At 39.5% G+C, this 21,903-nt stretch overlaps 1 protein-coding gene across 1 annotated transcript in view; it reads right to left on the bottom strand.

The window, feature by feature from the left end:
• LOC134527568 (C3 and PZP-like alpha-2-macroglobulin domain-containing protein 8) overlaps positions 1-21,903 on the bottom strand; it is a 148,675-nt gene that overhangs the window by 49,460 nt on the left and 77,312 nt on the right. The window contains exons 11-20 of the mRNA XM_063360357.1: positions 15,483-15,668; positions 12,074-12,178; positions 11,830-12,024; positions 11,612-11,716; positions 11,458-11,562; positions 11,304-11,408; positions 11,069-11,254; positions 10,724-10,946; positions 7,603-7,753; positions 1,874-2,029 (exon numbers count right to left, since the gene is read on the bottom strand). Of these exons, the coding sequence (XP_063216427.1) occupies positions 1,874-2,029; positions 7,603-7,753; positions 10,724-10,946; positions 11,069-11,254; positions 11,304-11,408; positions 11,458-11,562; positions 11,612-11,716; positions 11,830-12,024; positions 12,074-12,178; positions 15,483-15,668 (1,517 nt within the window). The remainder of the gene's footprint in view (positions 1-1,873; positions 2,030-7,602; positions 7,754-10,723; positions 10,947-11,068; positions 11,255-11,303; positions 11,409-11,457; positions 11,563-11,611; positions 11,717-11,829; positions 12,025-12,073; positions 12,179-15,482; positions 15,669-21,903) is intronic.

Genomic DNA, 21,903 nt, shown 5'->3' with positions numbered 1-21,903 from the left:
ATGAGGAAAGTATAGAAAGTTCTTAAACATAATAACTTAAATAAAAAAAATATGAATGTTCTTAGTTCAGAATTTATGTAATGGTGTATTAACGGAGTGGCGTATTGGTTATAATGTCAAAATAACATGCATTGGAATAAATTTTGCTAAATTAGCAACATTAAATGTTAAATTATTTTGGTAGCAATGAAATAAGCATGGCAACAAAACTAAATCTTGTATGTGCTTTGCTTTGCTTGTACGTGTACGTATTTTTTTGCAATAGAAACTGAGGTTATGATTTTCAGCACACAAACTTTGAGGCTAAGCAGTTTATAATATTTGTCATAAAACATAAAGCATTATAACATAGAGTTTTGGTTGTGTTCCGTATCGAAAAATAAATAATCTAAAACCAATTACGTTACTATTCCCAGCAACGAACGAACAAAAAAAAATCATATTTGCCAACATTCACTTTTGAAAAGTTAACTCTTTTCAGGTTGTTAGATTGCCTCTAAATCCCACACAGTTTCTGGATTTGAAAGAAAATAAGAGCGTCAGTTACAGCATTTAGTTTGCCACTTTTTTTATCTTCCCTGCTTCGTGGCAGAGACTTATGACGAGTAAGCGCGCGTATATCTTGCGAGTAGTTTTCGGGACTCGTCTGTATTTCATGACTGGTTACGTTTCTTTCTGGTACACGCCCACTGTCAGAACACGAATCAAGAAGCATTTTTTGCGGAAGCAACTGTGTCCTGAAGGACTCGGCCCAATAAAAGACAATGGCTTCTCTTGCTGTCAACTACAATGAAGAAACCACTAGAGGTGATCGTACTTTATCAGATTTTTACACGATTAATACATGCGTCTATTGAAATATAAATGACAATTTCATGTGTATCATAGACTCAACATGCTGAAATGACAGTGACTAGTTCTCAATGGAGATTATTTTACAGCAAAATGTAAGACCACACGGCAACATTTTATCATATCACACTTTCAGCTGTTCAATGTTTACATTACTCAGCAATTTAGAAGTAATCATCAAATCCTAGTAAATCAAAACCTTCTCGATATTACAAAGCTATAGAGAAAGTGGATAATTGAAGCACATGATGTCAATGCACACAATGAGTCTGATTCCGAACGACAGACTCCGTCTGCAGGTTCATCGCGAAAAGAAAGGTTGAAAACACAAATGTACGACTTCTGGACTAATCTGCTTCCCAAGATTGGTACACGTATTCGAAGCTTAATATAAACAATTGTTTTTCCACTGAAAATAATACAGTTAGTATTAAGTGTGGATTATAGATTACTGAGCACTTACAATTTTTTTTTTATTGAACAAGTTCATACATTCACTAGGAAACTTACTGCTGTCGAAAATGCAGTACATATTTATTTTAAATAACCTGGGTGACAACACACCAGAAAAAAAAATGTATGGAAAGCAAAATTGTTAACCCCTCCCCAGTTTTCACATGTAAGTAATCATCACGACAGGGACAAGACTTCAGATGGCTGCAGACAGGAGCGTGAGAATTTAAAGATGTTGGGGGGGGGGGGGGGTTATGAATAAAAGCACCTGCCTGTGGCTTGTTTAAAAATTCTATCATTCTGTTGGTGGGATCAATAGATAAATAAGGATTTTGAGGGAAGTGAGGGTTGTTATACCACACCCCCCTCCTAATAAACGCCCCTGGATGTAGAGCTTCAAAAGCTGTACTTCAGACCACGACTCAGGGACAACTCCAGGAAGACTTTTCGGGAAGGCCTGTCGTACAAAGAAAACGTGACGTAATCAGAGATTGGTGTTTACAAATCCATGGCCCCCGATGCTGTCACACGACTCTGGGTGAAAGTGCAGCTGTGGAGCGGGCCTCACCGTTGGCGCAGAAGTAGGCGCTCTCTGTGCGGGTGACCACCAGGCCCTCAGGGTGCACCAGCACGGAGGCCGAGGCGCTGACGGAGCCCACCAGCGAGCCGTTGCAGCGCGCGCCGCCGGTCTCCTGGCAGCCGCCGCCGTGGCCCGTCACCTCCACTGCAACCGACACACTGGCGTCCAGCACCGCGCACCCTCGCTGCTCTGCGCGTGCGTACCCTCTGGCGGGGTCTGCCGCGCCTGTCGCCGGCATGCCTTGAATAACGACCAGTTTCTTCTTTTAAGTTTGTTATGAGAAGAAGAAATGTTATTTTAAGATAATAACTCTATGATTATGCATGAGTTTACACAATTATTTGTTTAATTGTTTTTATTTCTCAAAGTTAAAGATCGAGAGTAAGTCTGAGGATAAAGTTCATGTTGTTAGATACTTCTTTGCATTAAAAAATTCTAACACAAATTTTGGGCATAAAAACTTGTATCAGCGTTCAAAACTAAACTTCGATTGCGAACTATAAAATGCCACGCGAATGATCGTGATTATGAAAACACTTGGGTAATATATAACAAAAACACTGTTTTTCACAACCAAGCAGGACACATACTTATAAGGTGAGCTCCCATTTCACGTTAATTCATATTAAAGGGAAGATCGGTTTTGAGCGGCCCTCGCACTAGACGCCACGCGGTCGGAGCTGTAATACATCATAAAGGATTAGCAAGATTTGATGAAATTTCGCCATTTCAGTCATGATGCTTTCTTCGTATCCATGGCTATGGATTTTTGCATTGTTAATACCTTCTGTGTATCCATGGCAACGGAATTTGCAAGACAGTGACGCACCCATGAGGAGGGGCATGTACAATGAGCAGTGCGGGTGTGTTCTGCCTGCAGACTGCCGTAGCGAAGCACAGGTACTCCAGCTGGTAGTAAATATTTTCCTAGGATTGTTGTGACCCTCTCTGAATTACGTTCAAAGCTTATTGATTCCAACTCAACAGTTTTTAAAAAAATAATGTGAATAATACAAGCTACATAAAAACTTAACGCATTGTTAAACAAACATAAATATGTATGTTCTCACACTTATTTCAGGATTAATAATTTTAGCTTAAATTTTTTTTCTGATAGCATTAGATCCATACTGAAACAATGTTGAAGCGAATTCATTATTTTTGTGACATTACTAAACTGGAAATTTCAAACACCAATATAGATCTAAACTTTTATAAATTGTAATATAATAAGTGACTTTTGAGCCAAGAATAGACTTCAAACAAACGAAGGATTCTTTGTTCGTAGTTACAGAGAACTAGACCTCCGTAGAAACTATGTTTTGTTCTCAATTCTGTAAACAAGGTAAACATGAGCGTGGAAGGACGAAGAGTTATTTAGTGGAAACAAAAATGTTTTGAATGTTTTGGTAATATTATAAGATTATATTTACTAGCCCAAATTTAATTAAAATCAGCTCGGCGCCCTTAAATATATGAATGAATTCGTAAATTAAAATAAAACTCTGGATAAATTTTTATGAGTGTTCTTATTAAGTTTGAGATGAAATTTTTTAACATTGTAGGCCCTGTACATTATTGGTCTTATCTGTGCGTCTGAGGATACGAAACATAATTGTAAAAAAGACACGGTGTTCTGACACAGAATGCTTTTCCAACTAGGGTTCTGGATTTCAAATAAGGAATAAAAAAAGATTCTTCCTTTTATTTATTTTTTCTTCTTAAATAAATTCTGTCAACAGACAAAAGATGCAGTGATTTTTTGCAGTAGCCTTTGTTTTGTTAGCTTCCCTCTTCCTTCGGAGTAAACACAATTTCCTTCTTTATTTGGTTTTCTTTGCCGTGCGTACATTTTTTCTCATATGCTGCAATCTTAAGAATAAAAGACCCTTGCCAAGACAAGCGGGCGATATTCCATACAAAGACACTGACACAGGTGGCCGCCTGAGTTCTAGCAGCGTGCGTAAGGGCGACACTCGCTCGCGCAGCGCACGCCTCACACCCTCTACGCGCTAGACACATGCCCCTATGAGACTTGTAGCGTGACCCTATCACTCTATGATGGAATATTAGAAATAAAGGCTCCCTACACGTCCCTATACCACTGACAATACTGTGTGTTTAAGTTTTCATGTTTAGAATTGTCCGTGAAAACGCCCTTTTTATCAGTTTTTCACTGTCCAAATATACACGTTACACGAAACCATGGAACGAAATTTGTATAGACAAGTCCAAGCACATTTAGTAAGTCCTGAGCGGTTTGTAAATGGCACGTTATCATCTGGAGTTCTGCACGCCGTCTGGCGACCAGCTAGGGGCCGTCTTAAGGGAAGGAGATCCTCGAGCCATACTTTACAGAGCCTACGTCACGTCTCCTATGTCCTGCTGTTCCGCCTGAGTCTTGCCTCCTGAATTCATTCCCCCCCCCGGCACCATACCTAACATCAATCTCGTCCTCCTGTTGCTGGGCGAGCGTCGCTGGACAGATTCCTGAACTCCTCACAGCCACCGGTGTGCCAACATTTACCGCTATTGTTACGAACTGAAGCACTAAGGCCCGTTCTTCAATGGTACAGACACGTAGGCGGATCACGGATCACGTAACCGGAGACGGATCTCACTGAACAGAGTTTCTAGTTCCTACAATAGCACGCAGACGGCGAGGGACCTGTACGGAATAGCTCGGCAATGTTGAGCTCTTCCATTTACGTTGCTACGTGCGTCCAATAGAAGCCGAGTATTTAGCTGCGGTGGTTCTAAATACGTTAAAAATGTTTAAATTACAAGGATATCTAGTGTTCTATTATATTATATATATATTTTTATTATAAATGTAAATTCTACGCGAGCTATGATTCAAATGCCATCTCGTGGGTTGTCATTTGTTACGCTCCCATGCATTGTGAAAGCTGCAGCAGACGCGATAGTGAAATGTTTCGGGAGATACGTTCCCGTTTACGTGACCCGTCTATTTTTCGTACCACTGTAGAACGGGCCCTACAACTGATGTCTGTGTCTTCGATTGCCCTACAGTTTCACGAGAAGACCCCTGCGCCAATAGCAAGCCTGCTTCTGAAGAAGTGTCAAATCACTAGCAACCCATTCGAGACTCTCATTTAATAATAGCAAACATCTTATAGTAGAAGGAAGGTACCCAAGTGTTTTCATAATCACAATCATTCGCGTGGCATTTTATAGTTCGCAATCGATGTTTCATGAATATCTAGGAATTTACAAAAAATCATCAAATACATAGAAACGAGAAGAAAAATAATAATCAAGCGTTAAGGCTGCGCCTCACAGACAATATAGATTTTTTTTAATTGTATAGACATTGCTATTATTGAAGAATTTTTTTTATGAAATTAAAACACGATACCTCCCTTGCATTTGTTGTTCTGTCATATATATATATATGTATTCAAAAGATATTCACTAAGTGTAATGTAATGGTTGATAAATTTTTCTTAATTATTACTAGTTGCCCGACCCGGCTTCGCACGGCTATACTAATGGAAAAAAATTAAGCCACATCTCCCATTTACAGTAATGGTAAATTAAAAAAATTCAGTGAAAATTTATTACAATGCTGTATAATGTACCGGAGAGAAAATGAATAGCACCGATGGTTTCCCGACTCGTGCACGCAACGTACAACTGATGTACCCGTACTTCGCTACGGCATTCTACAGGCAGATCACTCTTGCGCCGCTCATTATACATGCCCCTCCTTGTGGGTACGCCACTGCCGCGCGATGCCCGTTGCCATGGAGACGCAGAAGGCATGAACAATGCAAAATCCTGTTCTCATGCAGACAAAGTACCCACTGTTGCCTGGTTTTAACCACCCATGGGATCTAATTTTCGGAAAATGTCATCCTGCGTAACATAAGGAACATTACTGTGAAGTTTCAAGTCTGTAAAATATATATACTTGAAAAAAGGGCAATTTTTGATATTTAAAGTACCCGAAAAATTTCAAAGGTGATGAGGACTGCACTAACAATGAAATAGTCGTTGACATAGAGACAAATAAAGCATCAACAAAGCAACAGCCGTTGCCATGGTGATTTCTTACCAAAATCTGGAAATTTTGATATATTACGGCCCCGAAACTCCCCTTGGGATCGGATTTCCGTAGAATCCGTTCTTAATGAGCGTCTACATCACAAAATTAGTAACAATGCTAAATTTCAAGTCAATCGGGTGTATAGTTTTAGAGATCTCGTGATGAGCGAGTCAGTGAGTGGTATTTCACTTATATATATATATATATATATATATATATATATATATATATATATATATATATATATACAAGTCCTTGTCAGAATTGTAACGGGAGAGGAAAATTATTGAAGGTCCGAAAAATGAAAATTAATTAAAAATAATAAAAATAATTCTAGTGAAAGAAAAAAAACTAATTAAACATAGAGAGAGGAAAAAAAACAATAGTTTAGGTTTGCGATTTAAAGTGATAAAAAGTATTTAAATACTAATTGAACTCTTATGAGGGTACTGATTGCTTCGTTGTTAATATCACACGGGTGTTTTTACTTGTATGGGAAAATTAAGAATGATAAGGCATCTAGTGCGTGGCAACAATGTTAATAGGCAATAGGAAATAAACTTCTAGCGCCTGCGGCATTGTCAACACACACTTCGTACGTGTACTGCATGTTGTATCCAACCCCGTCCAACGCATTTGATTCTAAATTGGACTTTAAGTAAGGATCCCTAATGTTATTGATAATATAGCAGAGCCTATAGCCTTCCTCGATAAATGTACTATCCAACACTGAAAGAATTTTTCAAATCGGACCAGTGGTTCCTGAGATTAGCGCGTTCAAACAAACAAAAAAACTCTTCAGCTTTATAATATAAGTATAAATTACTATTGCTGTTTTTTCACTCATTAATATGGTACTTGGTGAACATCTGTTGGAAATACTAGTAGCAGAATAATAAATGCTAGAGAGGCATCGTGTTAGAATTTTTGAAATAGCTCCTTAAATAATAGTATAATTATATTACAGTTCACATGTATAAGAGCCACACCCGAACAATTCCGAAGTTCGATCGTGAAAAAAACACTATATTGCAAGGATTTATATATTTTAAGGTCAACCAGTAATTGAAACATGGTGTTAGGAATTGTCATAATATGGCATGTTGTGACGTAGTTGAATTCAAATAACCTCACCATCGCCAAGTTGTTCCGCAAAAAACATAGCGGAAATCTTGCTTGGTTACGTCTGATGATGGTTAGTTAGTAAGCATGAACTGGAATCTTCGGTGTCGAAAACAATCACTTACATAAAGACTTCATTTAAAACTATTTCCACAATGCAAACACTTAACTTCAGCCAATGTTTCGGAAGTTTAACCAATATGGCGCAACAGTAATCTGAAGGGGAAAAAAAAACACTACTGCACACACTAACCATGTAATCATGTAAACGTGGCCACCCCTGATTTTAAATAACTATACCGTAACCTAAAAAAAACCTTTTTTTTAAAGTTCGATAACCTAACCTACCGCCCCAGAAAATAAATTAAGAACTATTATTTATTACCCTGATCTAACCTTTTACTTCAATGAAGTTAGGAACTGTTCGGGTTGTGGTTGTGGCTTTCATTCCTGTGAACTGTAGACTATCCGCCACGAGGCGGTAGTTGACAGTGTCGCCACCCACAGCCGAGGAGCAGTGCTGCACCTGTCATGTTCTTCTCGCCGCCACTGGTGACCACCACGCGCACCACCAGCGAGGTGGCGCCCCTGGGCCCCAGCCGCAGCCGCTCCGTCACGTACAGCAAGGAGTTGCTGAGGAAGTGCGCGCCTTCGCCGAGAGAGAGCAGCGCCGTCACCTGCGACAACGCGCGTCTCTCAACCACACACTCTGCTTTCACAGTTTACTCAGGGGCGTATCCGTGGTGGGGTGGTGGTGGGGGTGGGGAGTGGGGGGTTAGGGGTTCTACCCCCCCCCCCCCCTTAGCCAAAATTATTTTTTCTTAACTGAAAGCGAGCCCTACCGATTCTCCTTCCCTTCCCCTACCCCTGTCACGAGGAGAAGCTATAAGGTTGTGATGCTGTGACGGGTCCCAAGCTTTCAATTATCTTACACCTCCTGTATTTAACCAGCGCGGTAATTATAAGCAGGTGTTGACTGGGCTTCCAAAATTGTAAGGATCGCTGTGTGTATATAGAATTGAGACAACGACATGGTGTCATGTAGCTCTTCAAGATAAACTAATTGTTTCCAGGAATAGATCAGTTCTGCCGAAACCCAACCCTTTTTATTCTTTCTTTTTTTTTGTATTGTCGAGCTTTGAGCATGATTTATGATTTTGAGTGGACGTAAACAAGGCACTTGGATTGATAAAAATATCTTTAATTAATTTCTTACTTCATCACTCAAACAATTTTTTTTATTAAAAAATTATTAATAGTTTTACAATTACAATATTTAAAGTTAAGTACCGAAAACTGCTAAAAAAAGCACTATTTTACACCTTAAAATCCAAATTTTTTCCCGGACCCCGCGCTTTATTAGAGAGGGGGGGGGGGGGGGTAGAAATCATGCTTCTTAACCACCCCCCCCCCCAATACACAAATCCTGGCTATGCTACTGAATTGTTTACTACAACTACTACATTTACCTACACTGTTAAGGGCTACAGATACGAACAGATAGACGCCATATTGTTTCCAATATTTTTTTGAGATAAATAATAAAAATCTTCTTACTATTAACTAACGAAAAATTGACTTAATTAAAGCATAGTTTATTATCAGTGAAATGCCTGAAGTTAGCTGTGATTGTAGCTGCTACAAATAGTATCCCCTGTATTTATTTGTATTGAGTTTAGAAAATTTTGTTTTTTGGAAATGACTACAGCTGTGATTATACAGCAAATAAACATTTTGTAATGGACCTTGAAAATCTTTAAATGTTAGACTTCTACTTTAACGAAAGCCAATTTTCAATATTGAACAATAACAAATTTACTGAAAATACATTTTAAGCAGAGCTCCCAAGTGTATAAATTTAAGAATTTATTAGCTTATGTGGCAGAAGTGTCTTCATCAATATAATCTATTTATACATATATACAGGCTTCCCTTATCTTTACTTTAAGCTTAGGCCTAAGTATAATAAAGTAGCTCTGAAGAGGTTTTTGAAAACCCGTGGTTTCGCACTTTATATCAGTGTCGTGCTAGACTCCAACACTTATTTTTAAGTGAGTGATTAGACCACCAACACTTGTACACAACTTATACACAACTTCTACACAACACATACTATTCAAATTATGTAGTTCTTGATGGTGTAAAGTTAACCTTAATCGTCAACTATCTATCATAACTATCATATATATGATATATTATAAATATATCATAGTTAAATGGAATTTATTCGCTGGAATAGTTCATTTTCATCCAAAATGAATACATGATTTTAAAACAAATACTTATATAACATTATCTACAATATGAACGAGTAATTTAAAATCATAGGAATAATTGTGTTTTTAAGTAATATTTCAACCTTTGAAAGGATGCATACTTTTTAGAGGTCATAAATATAATTTTGTTGAGAAAATTAACGTATTCAATGAATTTGCATAACCATGTGATGTGTCATGTGTCATGTAACTTGTATCAAATTTGACAGATCTAGAAATAAGTACCAGTCGTAAATAATTCCCGACTGTCAATAAAAAAACCATTACGATGTTTGTTTATGGACACTGACAACCACATTAAGTTATTAGCAAACACTCTTGACAGATTAACAGAAGTAGAAGGAAAATAGACCAATGGTAATATCTTTCCTAACCGAATTTTAATTAAGCGTATTTTGTAGGAGGGTGAAGGTTTGGAAGGTCATGTTGAAACTATCCTAATAGGGAGAGGGTTGTATGGATCATGTACTTTGTTCGAGGATTGACCAGCTATGGCAGCGATTAAAGTGATGACGAACTCAAAATAAAACTAGTTAAGTTGTGTCCAAGTAAAACCTGCACAGACACAGGGAAAACCATGGGCATTTACATGCGCAGGGGAAAAGACATTCAACCAGAGCGCAGTAAATACACGAGAAAGATAGTCCATATGAAGAATTGGCCGGGGTATAACCATTTTGCTAACATGCTCGAGTATGGGTGCTTGGATTCTCTGGTCTGCAACCCTTTATTTTCTTGCGTCTGCTACTGTGACGAAGGACGCATGCGCCCCTGGTGGTAAGTACCTACACTCACCACCCACCCAGTCTCCAACCGCTGCCACTAAACTTGACAACTGTTTACTTTAGGACGAGATACAGGATAAAGACTATAATGCCCTGGAATATAAGTAACTGACTGGCCTGAAGGTCAAGACCAGTTGTGAGCCAGAACCATCACACATACACTACTTCCCAGCTGTTCGTCTAAAGTGGCATTTTATAATTTTTTTTTTTACCTCGCAATCATACCCACTATTCCTGAAATCGGCAGCATACTACTTATACATAGAAATATTTTCACTGGGTGTAAGTGTTTTTTTAGTGTTTTTAAATAAATATTTAAACTCAAATTTATAAGTTTAGTCTAAATTGACGAATTATAAATAATAATTATTACTAATAATAAGATTACTATAATTATATGTCCATGTTTAACCAAGTATTCATTTACATTGCACTTCAATAGTAAATATTTCAAACAACTCTCTGTTAAGAAGTAAGTTTTTTAGCGGATAGAAAACTTCAAATATATTTTTTGTTGAAATGGCACACCGATATGGTCTGGGTACAATGTTTCCGAAAGCTGAAGTGTTAGGATACATGCACTCACGTCCACACACGATTCGACGTTGTTGCCGATGCGGACGTCCACCTCGACCGTCTCGCCGACCTTGAGGCTGAAGGGCAGCCGGAAGTCCACCTGCAGGGGCTGGAACACGACGAGGGGAGCCGGCGGGGAGAGCCCGAGACCCTGGCTGGGGGACACCTCGAGGGCCCAGAGCGTCCAGTTGCCTGGGTCGCCGGGCGCCTCCACGACCACCCGCTCGCTCGAGCTGCGCAAGTACCACGGCTAGAGAGCGAGGGATAGGAACACAACGACGCCATCTTGGTTTCAGCCCGAGACTCTGGCTGGGGGACACCTCGAGGGCCCAGAGCGTCCAGTTGCCTGGGTCACCGGGCGCCTCCACGACCACCCGCTCGCTCGAGCTGCGCAAGTACCACGTCTAGAGAGCGAGGGATAGGAACACAACGACGCCATCTTGGTTTCAGCCCGAGACTCTGGCTGGGGGACACCTCGAGGGCCCACAGCGTCCAGTTGCCTGGGTCGCCGGGCGCCTCCACGACCACCCGCTCGCTCGAGCTGCGCAAGGACCACGGCTAGAGAGCGAGGGATAGGAACACAACGACACCATCTTGGTTTCATCTCGAGACTCTGGCTGGGGGACACCTCGAGGGCCCACAGCGTCCAGTTGCCTGGGTCGCCGGGCGCCTCCACGACCACCCGCTCGCTCGAGCTGCGCAAGGACCACGGCTAGAGAGCGAGGGATAGGAACACAACGACACCATCTTGGTTTCATCTCGAGACTCTGGCTGGGGGACACCTCGAGGGCCCACAGCGTCCAGTTGCCTGGGTCGCCGGGCGCCTCCACGACCACCCGCTCGCTCGAGCTGCGCAAGGACCACGGCTAGAGAGCGAGGGATAGGAACACAACGACACCATCTTGGTTTCATCTCGAGACTCTGGCTGGGGGACACCTCGAGGGCCCACAGCGTCCAGTTGCCTGGGTCGCCGGGCGCCTCCACGACCACCCGCTCGCTCGAGCTGCGCAAGGACCACTGCTAGAGAGCGAGGGATAGGAACACAACGACACCATCTTGGTTTCATCTCGAGACTCTGGCTGGGGGACACCTCGAGGGTCCACAGCGTTCAGTTGCCTGGGTCGCCGGGCGCCTCCACGACCACCCGCTCGCTCGAGCTGCGCAAGGACCACTGCTAGAGAGCGAGGGATAGGAACACAACGACGCCATCTTGGTTTCAGCTCGAGACTCTGGCTGGGGGACACCTCGAGGGTCCACAGCGTCCAGTTGCCTGGGTCGCCGGGCGCCTCCACGACCACCCGCTCGCTCGAGCTGCGCAAGGACCACTGCTAGAGAGCGAGGGATAGGAACACAACGACACCATCTTGGTTTCATCTCGAGACTCTGGCTGGGGGACACCTCGAGGGCCCACAGCGTCCAGTTGCCTGGGTCGCCGGGCGCCTCCACGACCACCCGCTCGCTCGAGCTGCGCAAGTACCACGTCTAGAGAGCGAGGGATAGGAACACAACGACGCCATCTTGGTTTCAGCTCGAGACTCTGGCTGGGGGACACCTCGAGGGCCCACAGCGTCCAGTTGCCTGGGTCGCCGGGCGCCTCCACGACCACCCGCTCGCTCGAGCTGCGCAAGGACCATGGCTAGAGAGCGAGGGATATAAACATAACGACGCCATTTTGGATTTAACATTTTAAAAAAGGCCATAGGGGGTAGCCACATTCGCATTATTACATTGTAACAAGGTAAAATTCTGTTTTTTAATACATTTTCCGTACTATGTTGGTTGGATGTAAAACTTATTGGCTGAATTGTAGTGTTTGCATTGTGGACTATTTTGTGGAAGTGATTGCGTCCATCCATGAAGATTTTAATATATATTTACTAATAATCATCAGCAATTATGAAGCACCATTTATGTTATGTTTTAGCATGACAATATAGCGATGGAGAGGTAAAAATGTAACTTCAACTACGTCACAGAATTCCGTTTTCTGACAATTCCATACTCCACGCAGGCCATAACATTCGTCGTCGAAGTCCAATTGGATATCGTTTAAGGCATACATCACATATTGAGAGATTTTAATGCTATCAAATACGGTTCATTGATTGAGTTAATACAGTTGCACTCATTATCAGAAATGAATCCACAGTTCTTAATAAACACCACTCTCTTCAGAGAGGAAACTAATTGTAGCAGCCAGAAACAATATAATTCAGGAAAGCCATTCAGTTTTAACCAAATTTTTTAATATTAGAATTGAAAAATAAAAAGGTGGTATGAAAACTGTGGTAACTTTTCCTATCTCGTTTAAGTAGAGGTCGTCAGAGACGACTAGGGGTGCTAAGATGGATGTGGAGTGTAGATGGAATTAGTAGGTGGAGGAAATGTGAGTGAAACGAGGAAAATCCACCGACTCGTAGCAATGTCCACCATGCTTCTAACGTGCAAAATAGTCTGACATTGACCCCGCCAGTATTCGGACTTGGATCACCTTGCTTAGTTGTTTATATCACAGGTCCAACCTAAAGAAATTGAAGCGATATATATTAACACCAAATTGTGCTACAAACATTTATGGTTATGTATGTATTTTGTGATTGGATCATTGATTATTTGACATGCAATAGAAGGCCTCTAGACATTGTTAATTATTATACCATCAATCATGCAAATTTAATCTCCACTGGTGAAATTTTGTAAAGTTAATTAGCAATCTAACCATTTACCTTGCCCCAAGAATGAGTAGATATAACTCCAGAGTCTAGCTTGCAGGGTAGATACTCAATTACATATTATTAGGGTGTCCCATAATATTGCCTCTTTTGATGACTTCATGTAATGTTTGCTCTCTGCCACCTGATAGGACCCAATTACAGTGGCTACAATACCATCGAGGAAACAACAGTGGTTGTAATGTTCACAGAGAGGATAAATGGACTTTGTCACTAGAGATGATACATTGATAATGTTTGGAGACACATCTATATTGCGTGAAAATTTGAATTTTGGTTAGTATTCAACAGACTGTATTAACTTTTTGCACAATTCAATAAATTATATGTTGTTGTTTAGAGGTGATTTCCTACACATGACTGGGACATCATAGTTCATAACATTAAGAAAGAAGTACAATGGCAGTAATTTGATACAGAAAGTTTTGCATAATTCAAGTGTATCAAACAATGGGTATGTCTCGGAAGAAAATATGTACATTTGAAATGACCACAGCACATGATGATATAACTTGTTTTGTGGCCAAATCAAATAGGCCATGACAAAACTGGTTACATCACCAAATATAGCACAATAATAATTGACATGTCACCAGGGGGGATCATATTGTGGTTACCATGCCAACCGAAAGAAAACTATCTCAATTTTACATCCATGGAGTTAGGGAATGTCAGGAGACAGCTTGCTGTGACGCAGTTAGTCATTTTTAACCTCTCCATTGCCATATTGTTCTGCCTAAAACATTGCGGAAATAATGCTTGGTAACGTCTGGTGATGGTAGGTAATTATGAACTAGATTCTCCGCCATTAAATATAGTTACTTTCATAAAAAAAAGTCATTTAAAACTGTTCCCTCAAAGCAAACATACACTTCAGCCAAAGTTTCGGGCGTCTAAACAATATGACGCAATAATTAGCTGAAGGAAAGTAGTGGGTGCATGTACTTACGCACGCGCGCTAGAAGTTATTCTTAACTGGCGCAAGAAATCAACAAACTTTAATTTATCCTGCAAATAATTAATAGGAATAATATAATAAAAGGACTGGAGAATATTATAAATACAGTTAGCAAAGTTTAAATTCAAACAAATAACAAATTTGTACTGAACATAAAATGATGGATCCATGATGGACGTCAAGGTCAAAGTCAAAGGTCAAGGTCAAGGTCAAATTTCAAGGTCAAGGTCAAGGTCAAAATGGACTTGGGAAATTGTGTCTAATGCCGAAAGTTGGCAGTCAATGTTAACTGCGATCTACGCAATTGTATTGCAATTTGTTGTGCCCGTCGCCAGATAAACCCAGTGTGCAAGCTCTCTGGACTTGCTAAGTGGGTTTACCAAGTGATGTACTGTTCACCCGCTGATAATTTACAGTTCCCTTTATGTGTGTGCACAGTGCAAATGTAATGTACCTACTTGAGTATATATCATCATGGCAATATGATAAGATTTAAAAATGTGTTTTTTGTTATATATTCTTTAAAAAAAAAATGCGTGGGCGCCACGTGCGTCAGAAGTGCAAATTCACAATTAAGATGATTAGGGTACTCTGATATTTGTAACACTTATAATCATGCATTGGAAGTAGATTTTTACCAGCGTCTCTCTATGTCTTCAATGAAATCTAAGAATGAGTGAATGGGTTTATGAGAGCTAAAAATATGATTAATAATCCTATTGGAAATGTCTATACATATTGTCACAATAATTTTAATGCTAAAAATAGCTCCAATCGCAGAGTTGAGAGTTAAGAGTTGCGAAAGTATGAGAAAGTATGCTAACATTTACAAAAAAAAAACACTTCAAAGTATATGAATCATCCGCTGTTGCTACCATCAGTAACCCCGCGCAATCGGTAAATTACTCACTGGCTACTTCTCTATCTCTCTTTCTTTTCCCCCTCCACGGCAGCAATAGAAAGTAATGCAAACGTTAGACGCGAGAACCTCTTATAAGAAGTATAACTTCAAACACATCTCGTGGTACACAGAGGACACAGCAGTGACGTCAACTTGGCCTCAGTTGCAAGGACGTCACCTGTAGTTGAAGCAGCTGCCCAGCCACAGCAGGTCGGCCTCAGCGGCCGGCGCGAAGCTGGCGCGCAGGCCGCGCCTGGCGCCTCCCGCGGCGAGCTGGCGAACTGCGGCGTCGCAGCGCTGCTCCACGTAGGACAGCCCGGCCTCCAGGAAGTCCAGGCCGCGCGCCGGGGCCTCGGGGCTGACGCTGCCACAACACAAGCGCAGTGCTGCCAGTCACTCCCAGTCAGGTGCCACACTTCAAGTCCTTGTTTGTGCTCACAATGAGTACATGTTTTGGCAGTTATTCAAACTAACATTTATATACTATGTTTTGCTGTGAATAGTAAGGCCTAGCAGGGGCGCAACAACTAAATTTCCAAAGGGGGGGGGGGGGCAATATACCTTTTTATAAAGAATCATCGATCCCCCCTATTGAAGCGGGTGGTCCGGGGGTCCTCCCCCGGGAAAATGTGTATTTCAAGGTGGAAAATGGTGCTATTTAAGCAGTTTTATTATCTAAAAATTGATTACACAGCACTTTCTTTGCCCCCGTTTGCCCCCACTTCAAGGTTTCAGAGGGGGGGGGGGGGGCAAAATACCCTTGCCCCCCCTGTTGTTGCGCCCCTGAGCCTAGGCTATATTCATGCACGCAAACAGCACGTTAAAAGCACAGTTTCACACGCACAGCACAGAACACAGCTTTTCAAAACATTCCAAAAGATTTTTCCCTCATTTCTTTCTTTCGAAATTGTCAGTTTTTTCAGTTTGAATTTTGTCATTTATTATTTACAGAAGCAGTTGTGAACCATAATACAAGCATTTTATTTCGCTGTTTTGTTTTTAACTTTTAGGACAACACGTTGAGTGTTTAGGAATTAAAAAACCCGCAAAGACTTGACTCGTAAATAAATACATGATCAAATTAGTTTCACCTTTATCTTTGAAATGCACATACGAAAACAAGCCAGTCTTTGCCGGTGACGCAGATTACGCTGATTGGCCGCAAACATAAATCGGCGAACAACACAGAGAATAGTTAGAAGTTTGACAGCTTTCTGCGCCGTGCGCGCGCTGTTTTGATGTACGTGTGATGTTTTACATTGTGGCTGCTGCTTTCTGTTTGTGTACATGCGTCTGTGCTGTGCGCGTGATGTGGCGAATGTAGCCCAGCCTTTACTTCCCAAGTTTAATTTGGTACGATATTAACCTTCTTACTCAAAATATTCTTTTCGGGTAAACTTTTAAACCTACGCTTGGCAAAACCACCGAGAGGTTTAGCTATATATATATATATATATATATATATATATATATATATATTCTTTTTATTTTTATGTTTCAGAACACTCTTCCTAATAGCACATCTAACTTGCAGCTATTCTGCAAATACAAGCTTGAAAGCTTAACTTAAGCTACAAGAATTTACTTATTTTAACTTTAAGTACCAACATTTAAAAAACTTGTAAATGCTTTCACACTGTTAAAAAATGTGGAGATGGAAAAGTATGAAAAATCGGACAAAGAAGTCAGAAATGGGGACAGTTTCTTAAAAACAGAAAAACTTCAAAATATGTCAGTTATTGTGTCCGAGTGTTAACATATCCTTTTGAGCTGACAGTAGTTTGAGGGGTCTAGGGACCGTGAAACGTACACACTGGCATGCTGCGCTGGAGCCCAAACGCGCTCAATGGATTTAACTAAAGCCAGCATTGAACACGATTCGGGCGTAGCGTTCGGCCGGGCTCGGTTGTTTCCGGTGGCCTGCCACACGTACATCCACCCGCCAGGCGGAAGACAATCGCGGCGCCGCGTCTATTCGGGGTTGGCCAGGCGCCGCGCAGTACATCCAGGTCGCACAGCTGTGCCGCTCGGCTCGTGCTGTTGGCAACAATGCACTTGCAGCGCCCATTGTGTTCCCGTTGCTTGCGCGGGTTTGCATGTGGTGGCACGCCGTGGTTGCCTCAGTGACAATCTTGTACCGGGAAATAAAAGAGCGCGTGGCATGTAACTCAGTACACGTGGTAGAAGTGAAACATCTTTGGCAATTCAAAACTCGACTTGGAGCATATCTTAAGGTGTAAAACGGCCGAGAAAGAAAGAGAGAGAGAGAGAGAGAGAGAGAGAGAGAGAGAGAGAGAGCGAGAAAATAGGGATACAATTTTCTAAAAAATCACAGCGCATTTTTTGGCTTTAATTTCTTTTTCAAATTTTAAGTATTCTAATCTTCATTGTATTTCTTAAGAATTTGATTTCAATAAAATCAAATCAATAAAAATGAACTAACAATATTATTACTTCAAAATAACTGCTCAGGATATAAATAATTATTGACCAATTAATAATTTTTGTTTAACAATAAATAATATTACCCATTGCTTTAATACTCACATAATAAAGAAAAACTGTTCTTGTTACTGTTTCTTTAAACAATTCTGCCAGCTGGAACACGCCAAATTTCTGAAGGAAATATGAAATTCATAACAGGTAGCGCTATCTATGAGGGATATGCAGGGACTGTCTCAACAGCGCTCATTACGCTGCTGGTTGAACAAGGAGGAACGCGAGCAAGCTAGTAGCAAATATAAAATTCGAGGCATTCGCAGTTGACTGTATAGTATACCTATATATATTTTCTGAAACAAGCGTATGCGCATAATTTGTCATATTCTTTCGTTCATCTATCTCTCTCGGTAATATTTTTTTTGGGTGGAGGACGATTCATCGCACACAGAGGAGAACGATAACGAGCCCAGCAATGTATATATCAAAGTGCCACTTCACAACAATATTTCACGAAAACGCACTAAAATTTGGCCTTGAAATATTCCTCTCATTGCACCCAAAGAAGTTTCACTTCAAAAACTTGCGAACTCAATTCGTGGTACAGTCAATTATAAATCTTTTAATATTTTTTGCTGCTTCTACTATTGATTCACCATTTATTTGGAGGTGAGCCAATGATACAGTTTCAACCAAAGAAGCATTGAATAACATCTAGTCAACATTATTACGTTAATGCATTTTCTAAATATATTTTACAAATAATTTCGTAATGTGCAGCTAGAATCATCAGATTTAACAATCATGTTGTTAAATAGAATATTTTTTAAGCGTGCTTAATTAGATGATTCTAGCTGGCCAATAAGTATTGAATATCATAAACAAACATGTTAAAAATGTACTTTTAATTTAAGTTTCGTACCTTCTCAATGTAAGTTTTAACCGATGGAGATGCGGCAAAATGACATGAGATCGAAATTGTATATATAGTGAAGTCCAATATGGCTGTGCAATCACTATTTTGATAGATCCTACCGTTTGTAAACAGTTGGCTTCCTAAGACAGATCTGCGCCGACTTTAAATGTGCATCACGAATTTGATTTTTTTTTTCATGTGTTGAAATAAATAATTTTTTTTATTATTTTTTCTGTCGGTCACGGATTTAAATCTATAAACTGGCAAAATCTCATATGTCTAGCTCATATGGAAGTGGTGGGTTATAATTTGTATCAATCAACAAGTTGCCACATGTGGGGTTGCGTATGTATGTTATAAGATCTATAATTATACCTACAAACTTCGGCTGCATGTCTATCACGAAAAAAATAAAAGCCTCAAGTTGAAAACACTTAAAAACGATATACAGTCTAAGGAACTTCTGAAGTCTGTTAGGTATATAGCTTGGAATTCGGAGCTGAACAACGTGTTTACTGCAAATAACAGGGAAATTATTTAAGATGAAACAATAAAGTTATGTGCGATGTTTAAATGAACAGAGGTTCAAGCCCCATAATTATTGCTGAAGAAAAAAAATTCTTTGAAAAAAAAAACGGGGTGTAATCACGCGTTACATAAAGTATGGGAAATAGTGGTGTTGTCCAAAATTATTCAAAAAATCTTTTTGCGACAGGGACAAGTTCATTCATGGTTATATAATTTATTTGAATTAAATGTAATCCAGACCCATAGTGTTCAATGAATTCTTCCTTTATTGATTACAAATTTTTCTGAAGTAAAACTTCTTTGGGTGCGATGGGGGTAAAATTCAAGGCAGAATTTTAATGCAACGTTTTCGCGAAACGTTGTTTTAAAACGTTACTGACATCAAAGAGATATAAAAAGAGCGCTTACGAATCGAGGCTTTATTTTTCACATAAGTTTCACTTCTATCACGTGTAAAGAGTTACACACTTTATTATTTTTATTTTTAGCAAACAAAGAAGTTACACTGTATGCCATAGATAAACCTCAATGACGGACAAAGACACTGCACACAAAATTCCTGAATTCAGTGTGCAGTCTATAGATATAAATTTTGACATCGGCTGGAGCGTAAACGCGCTACGACGTATATAGCATGTCGTTCTTGCTCGGTGCTGGGAGGCGAATTTAGGAAGTATACTGTTGCTCGCCACCCTCTCTTCTTCTCATCACTCTCACCATGCTCCTGCTCTTAGTACCCTCCCTCCCCTCTACATAGTACTGCTGGCCTTGAGACAAGTGAGGCCGACGCCACGTCATACGCCCGAATCACTCTTCGCTTCTTTAGTTCAGTTCGCCGTAGTTGGTGCGCTAATTGCACACAACATAGCCTGTGTCGCGATCTTATTTTAGTGGTTCATTGTAACGTGTTAACACTGTAAGGTATTGTGTATGTCACACAGACAATATTGTGACTGCGAGCGTAAAAATAATTCTGCCGCAATCACTGTCTTAGAAATAAGTACATGGCTTCATGATGCTACCAGTACAGCCATGATGTGAATGAGAATTTGAATTTACAAACTTTTAATATAGAAAATGTTTAACCCTTGAAACTTTCTTAAATTTATCGGTATACTTTTTAAATTTTAATCGGTTACTATACTAACAGAATTTATGCACCAGTGGCGTGGGCAGTTTTATTCAGTCACAAGGGTGTCAAAAATACAACAATGGCAAATAGGCAAGTTTCCAGACGGAATTCAGTAGTCAGAATATTTGGAATATAAATAATTTAACAAGCCTATATGTGTTACTAACGGCTTTGACATTTTGGGATGAGATTATAGAAATTTTTATATTTTAGTTTTAGAAAGTTTGGTATAAAATAAATTTTTTTTATATGTTTTAAAAACGTTTAATAAAAACGAAATCGTCATCTGAAACAAATATAACAGGATTTTTTCCGAATGCTAAATCTTTAAAGCAAAATATGTATTCAATTATCATTAAATCTTCAAGTAACAAAATAAAAATGTACCTTACAAAAAATTGTCTTCAAGGAAGCTGCAAAATAAGTTTATGTCATCCATCTTTCTTCGTAAGCACTGAACCACACAGTTTGGTCATTATGACAAATGGAATAAAATAAATCAATCCCTCTCGGCACCGCCTACAGATTTCGATGTACATATTGTTTCTGGAAATGTCCCGGAAACTTCTATAAACTTCTGGAACATATTTAGAAATTAAGGTTTTTGCAAAATTCTATATACGTTTTCTAATATTATAAATTTATTAAGCAATTTATTTGATTCCATGCCACAGTTTTAATAGCTTTTAGCTGAATGTATCCAGCACTGAATAAAAATAACTAATTTCATATTATGCCAACAAAGGTATTTATGAATTCTTGACCTTATTTTTATACTTGCACTTTTAAGTGGTTACACAAAAATTTGCTTTGGACCAAGGTTTAAAGTAATATGAAGGTGGTTAAAAATAAATTTACACGTATATTATAGGAAGTTTTAAATTTTTTTCTAGCTCTCGTTTTTACGGTAATAGTTCGTCTAGTCAAAAATTGTTCCAGCCAAAGGTTTTCAATAAGGTTTAGGATGTTTGCAATAAATTATTACAGATTTGATAGAGTATATACTAAAAATGTTATGATTTTTTTTTTGTCTTTCAACCATTGTTATTTACACCCCTTGCAGTAATGGCTGGTTACATAAAAAATTACTTTAGACAAACATTTTTAAAATATTTAGAATGTTAAACTAAAATAAGAATGTCTTTGACAGAGTAATGGTACGAAAGTTTGTTTAATATTCCCACATGAGGTTTTTTCAAACCCTTACAGTCTGATAAAAAATTGTTAGGGACGAAAGTTTCAGATAATTTTTAGAATATTTACAACTAGATGTTATAAGTTTCATTTTTGTAAGGTTTTACCACAAATAAGATTGGATTTAATAGTGTACATGGTATGGAAATTGAGTTTTTGTTATATTTCTCCCTTTATTATTTTCGACCCCTTGAGCCATATTTTGTCTTATTAACAATTGTATCACAAAAAATATTTTGTCAAAAATTATAAGATTTACAAACAATTCGAACGGATTTGATGGTGTGCCTACTAACAAAGTTAAGATTTTTTTTTTCTACAAGTCATGTTTTTTCTACCCCTTGCAGATGTGGTTGATCGAATCAAAAATGTTTTCAGACAAAGGTTTTT

This window comes from Bacillus rossius, chromosome 1 (genome assembly GCF_032445375.1).
Source record: "Bacillus rossius redtenbacheri isolate Brsri chromosome 1, Brsri_v3, whole genome shotgun sequence".
In the NCBI taxonomy this organism is placed as follows: domain Eukaryota; kingdom Metazoa; phylum Arthropoda; class Insecta; order Phasmatodea; family Bacillidae; genus Bacillus; species Bacillus rossius.
This window is presented reverse-complemented; position numbering and strand designations above follow the sequence as displayed.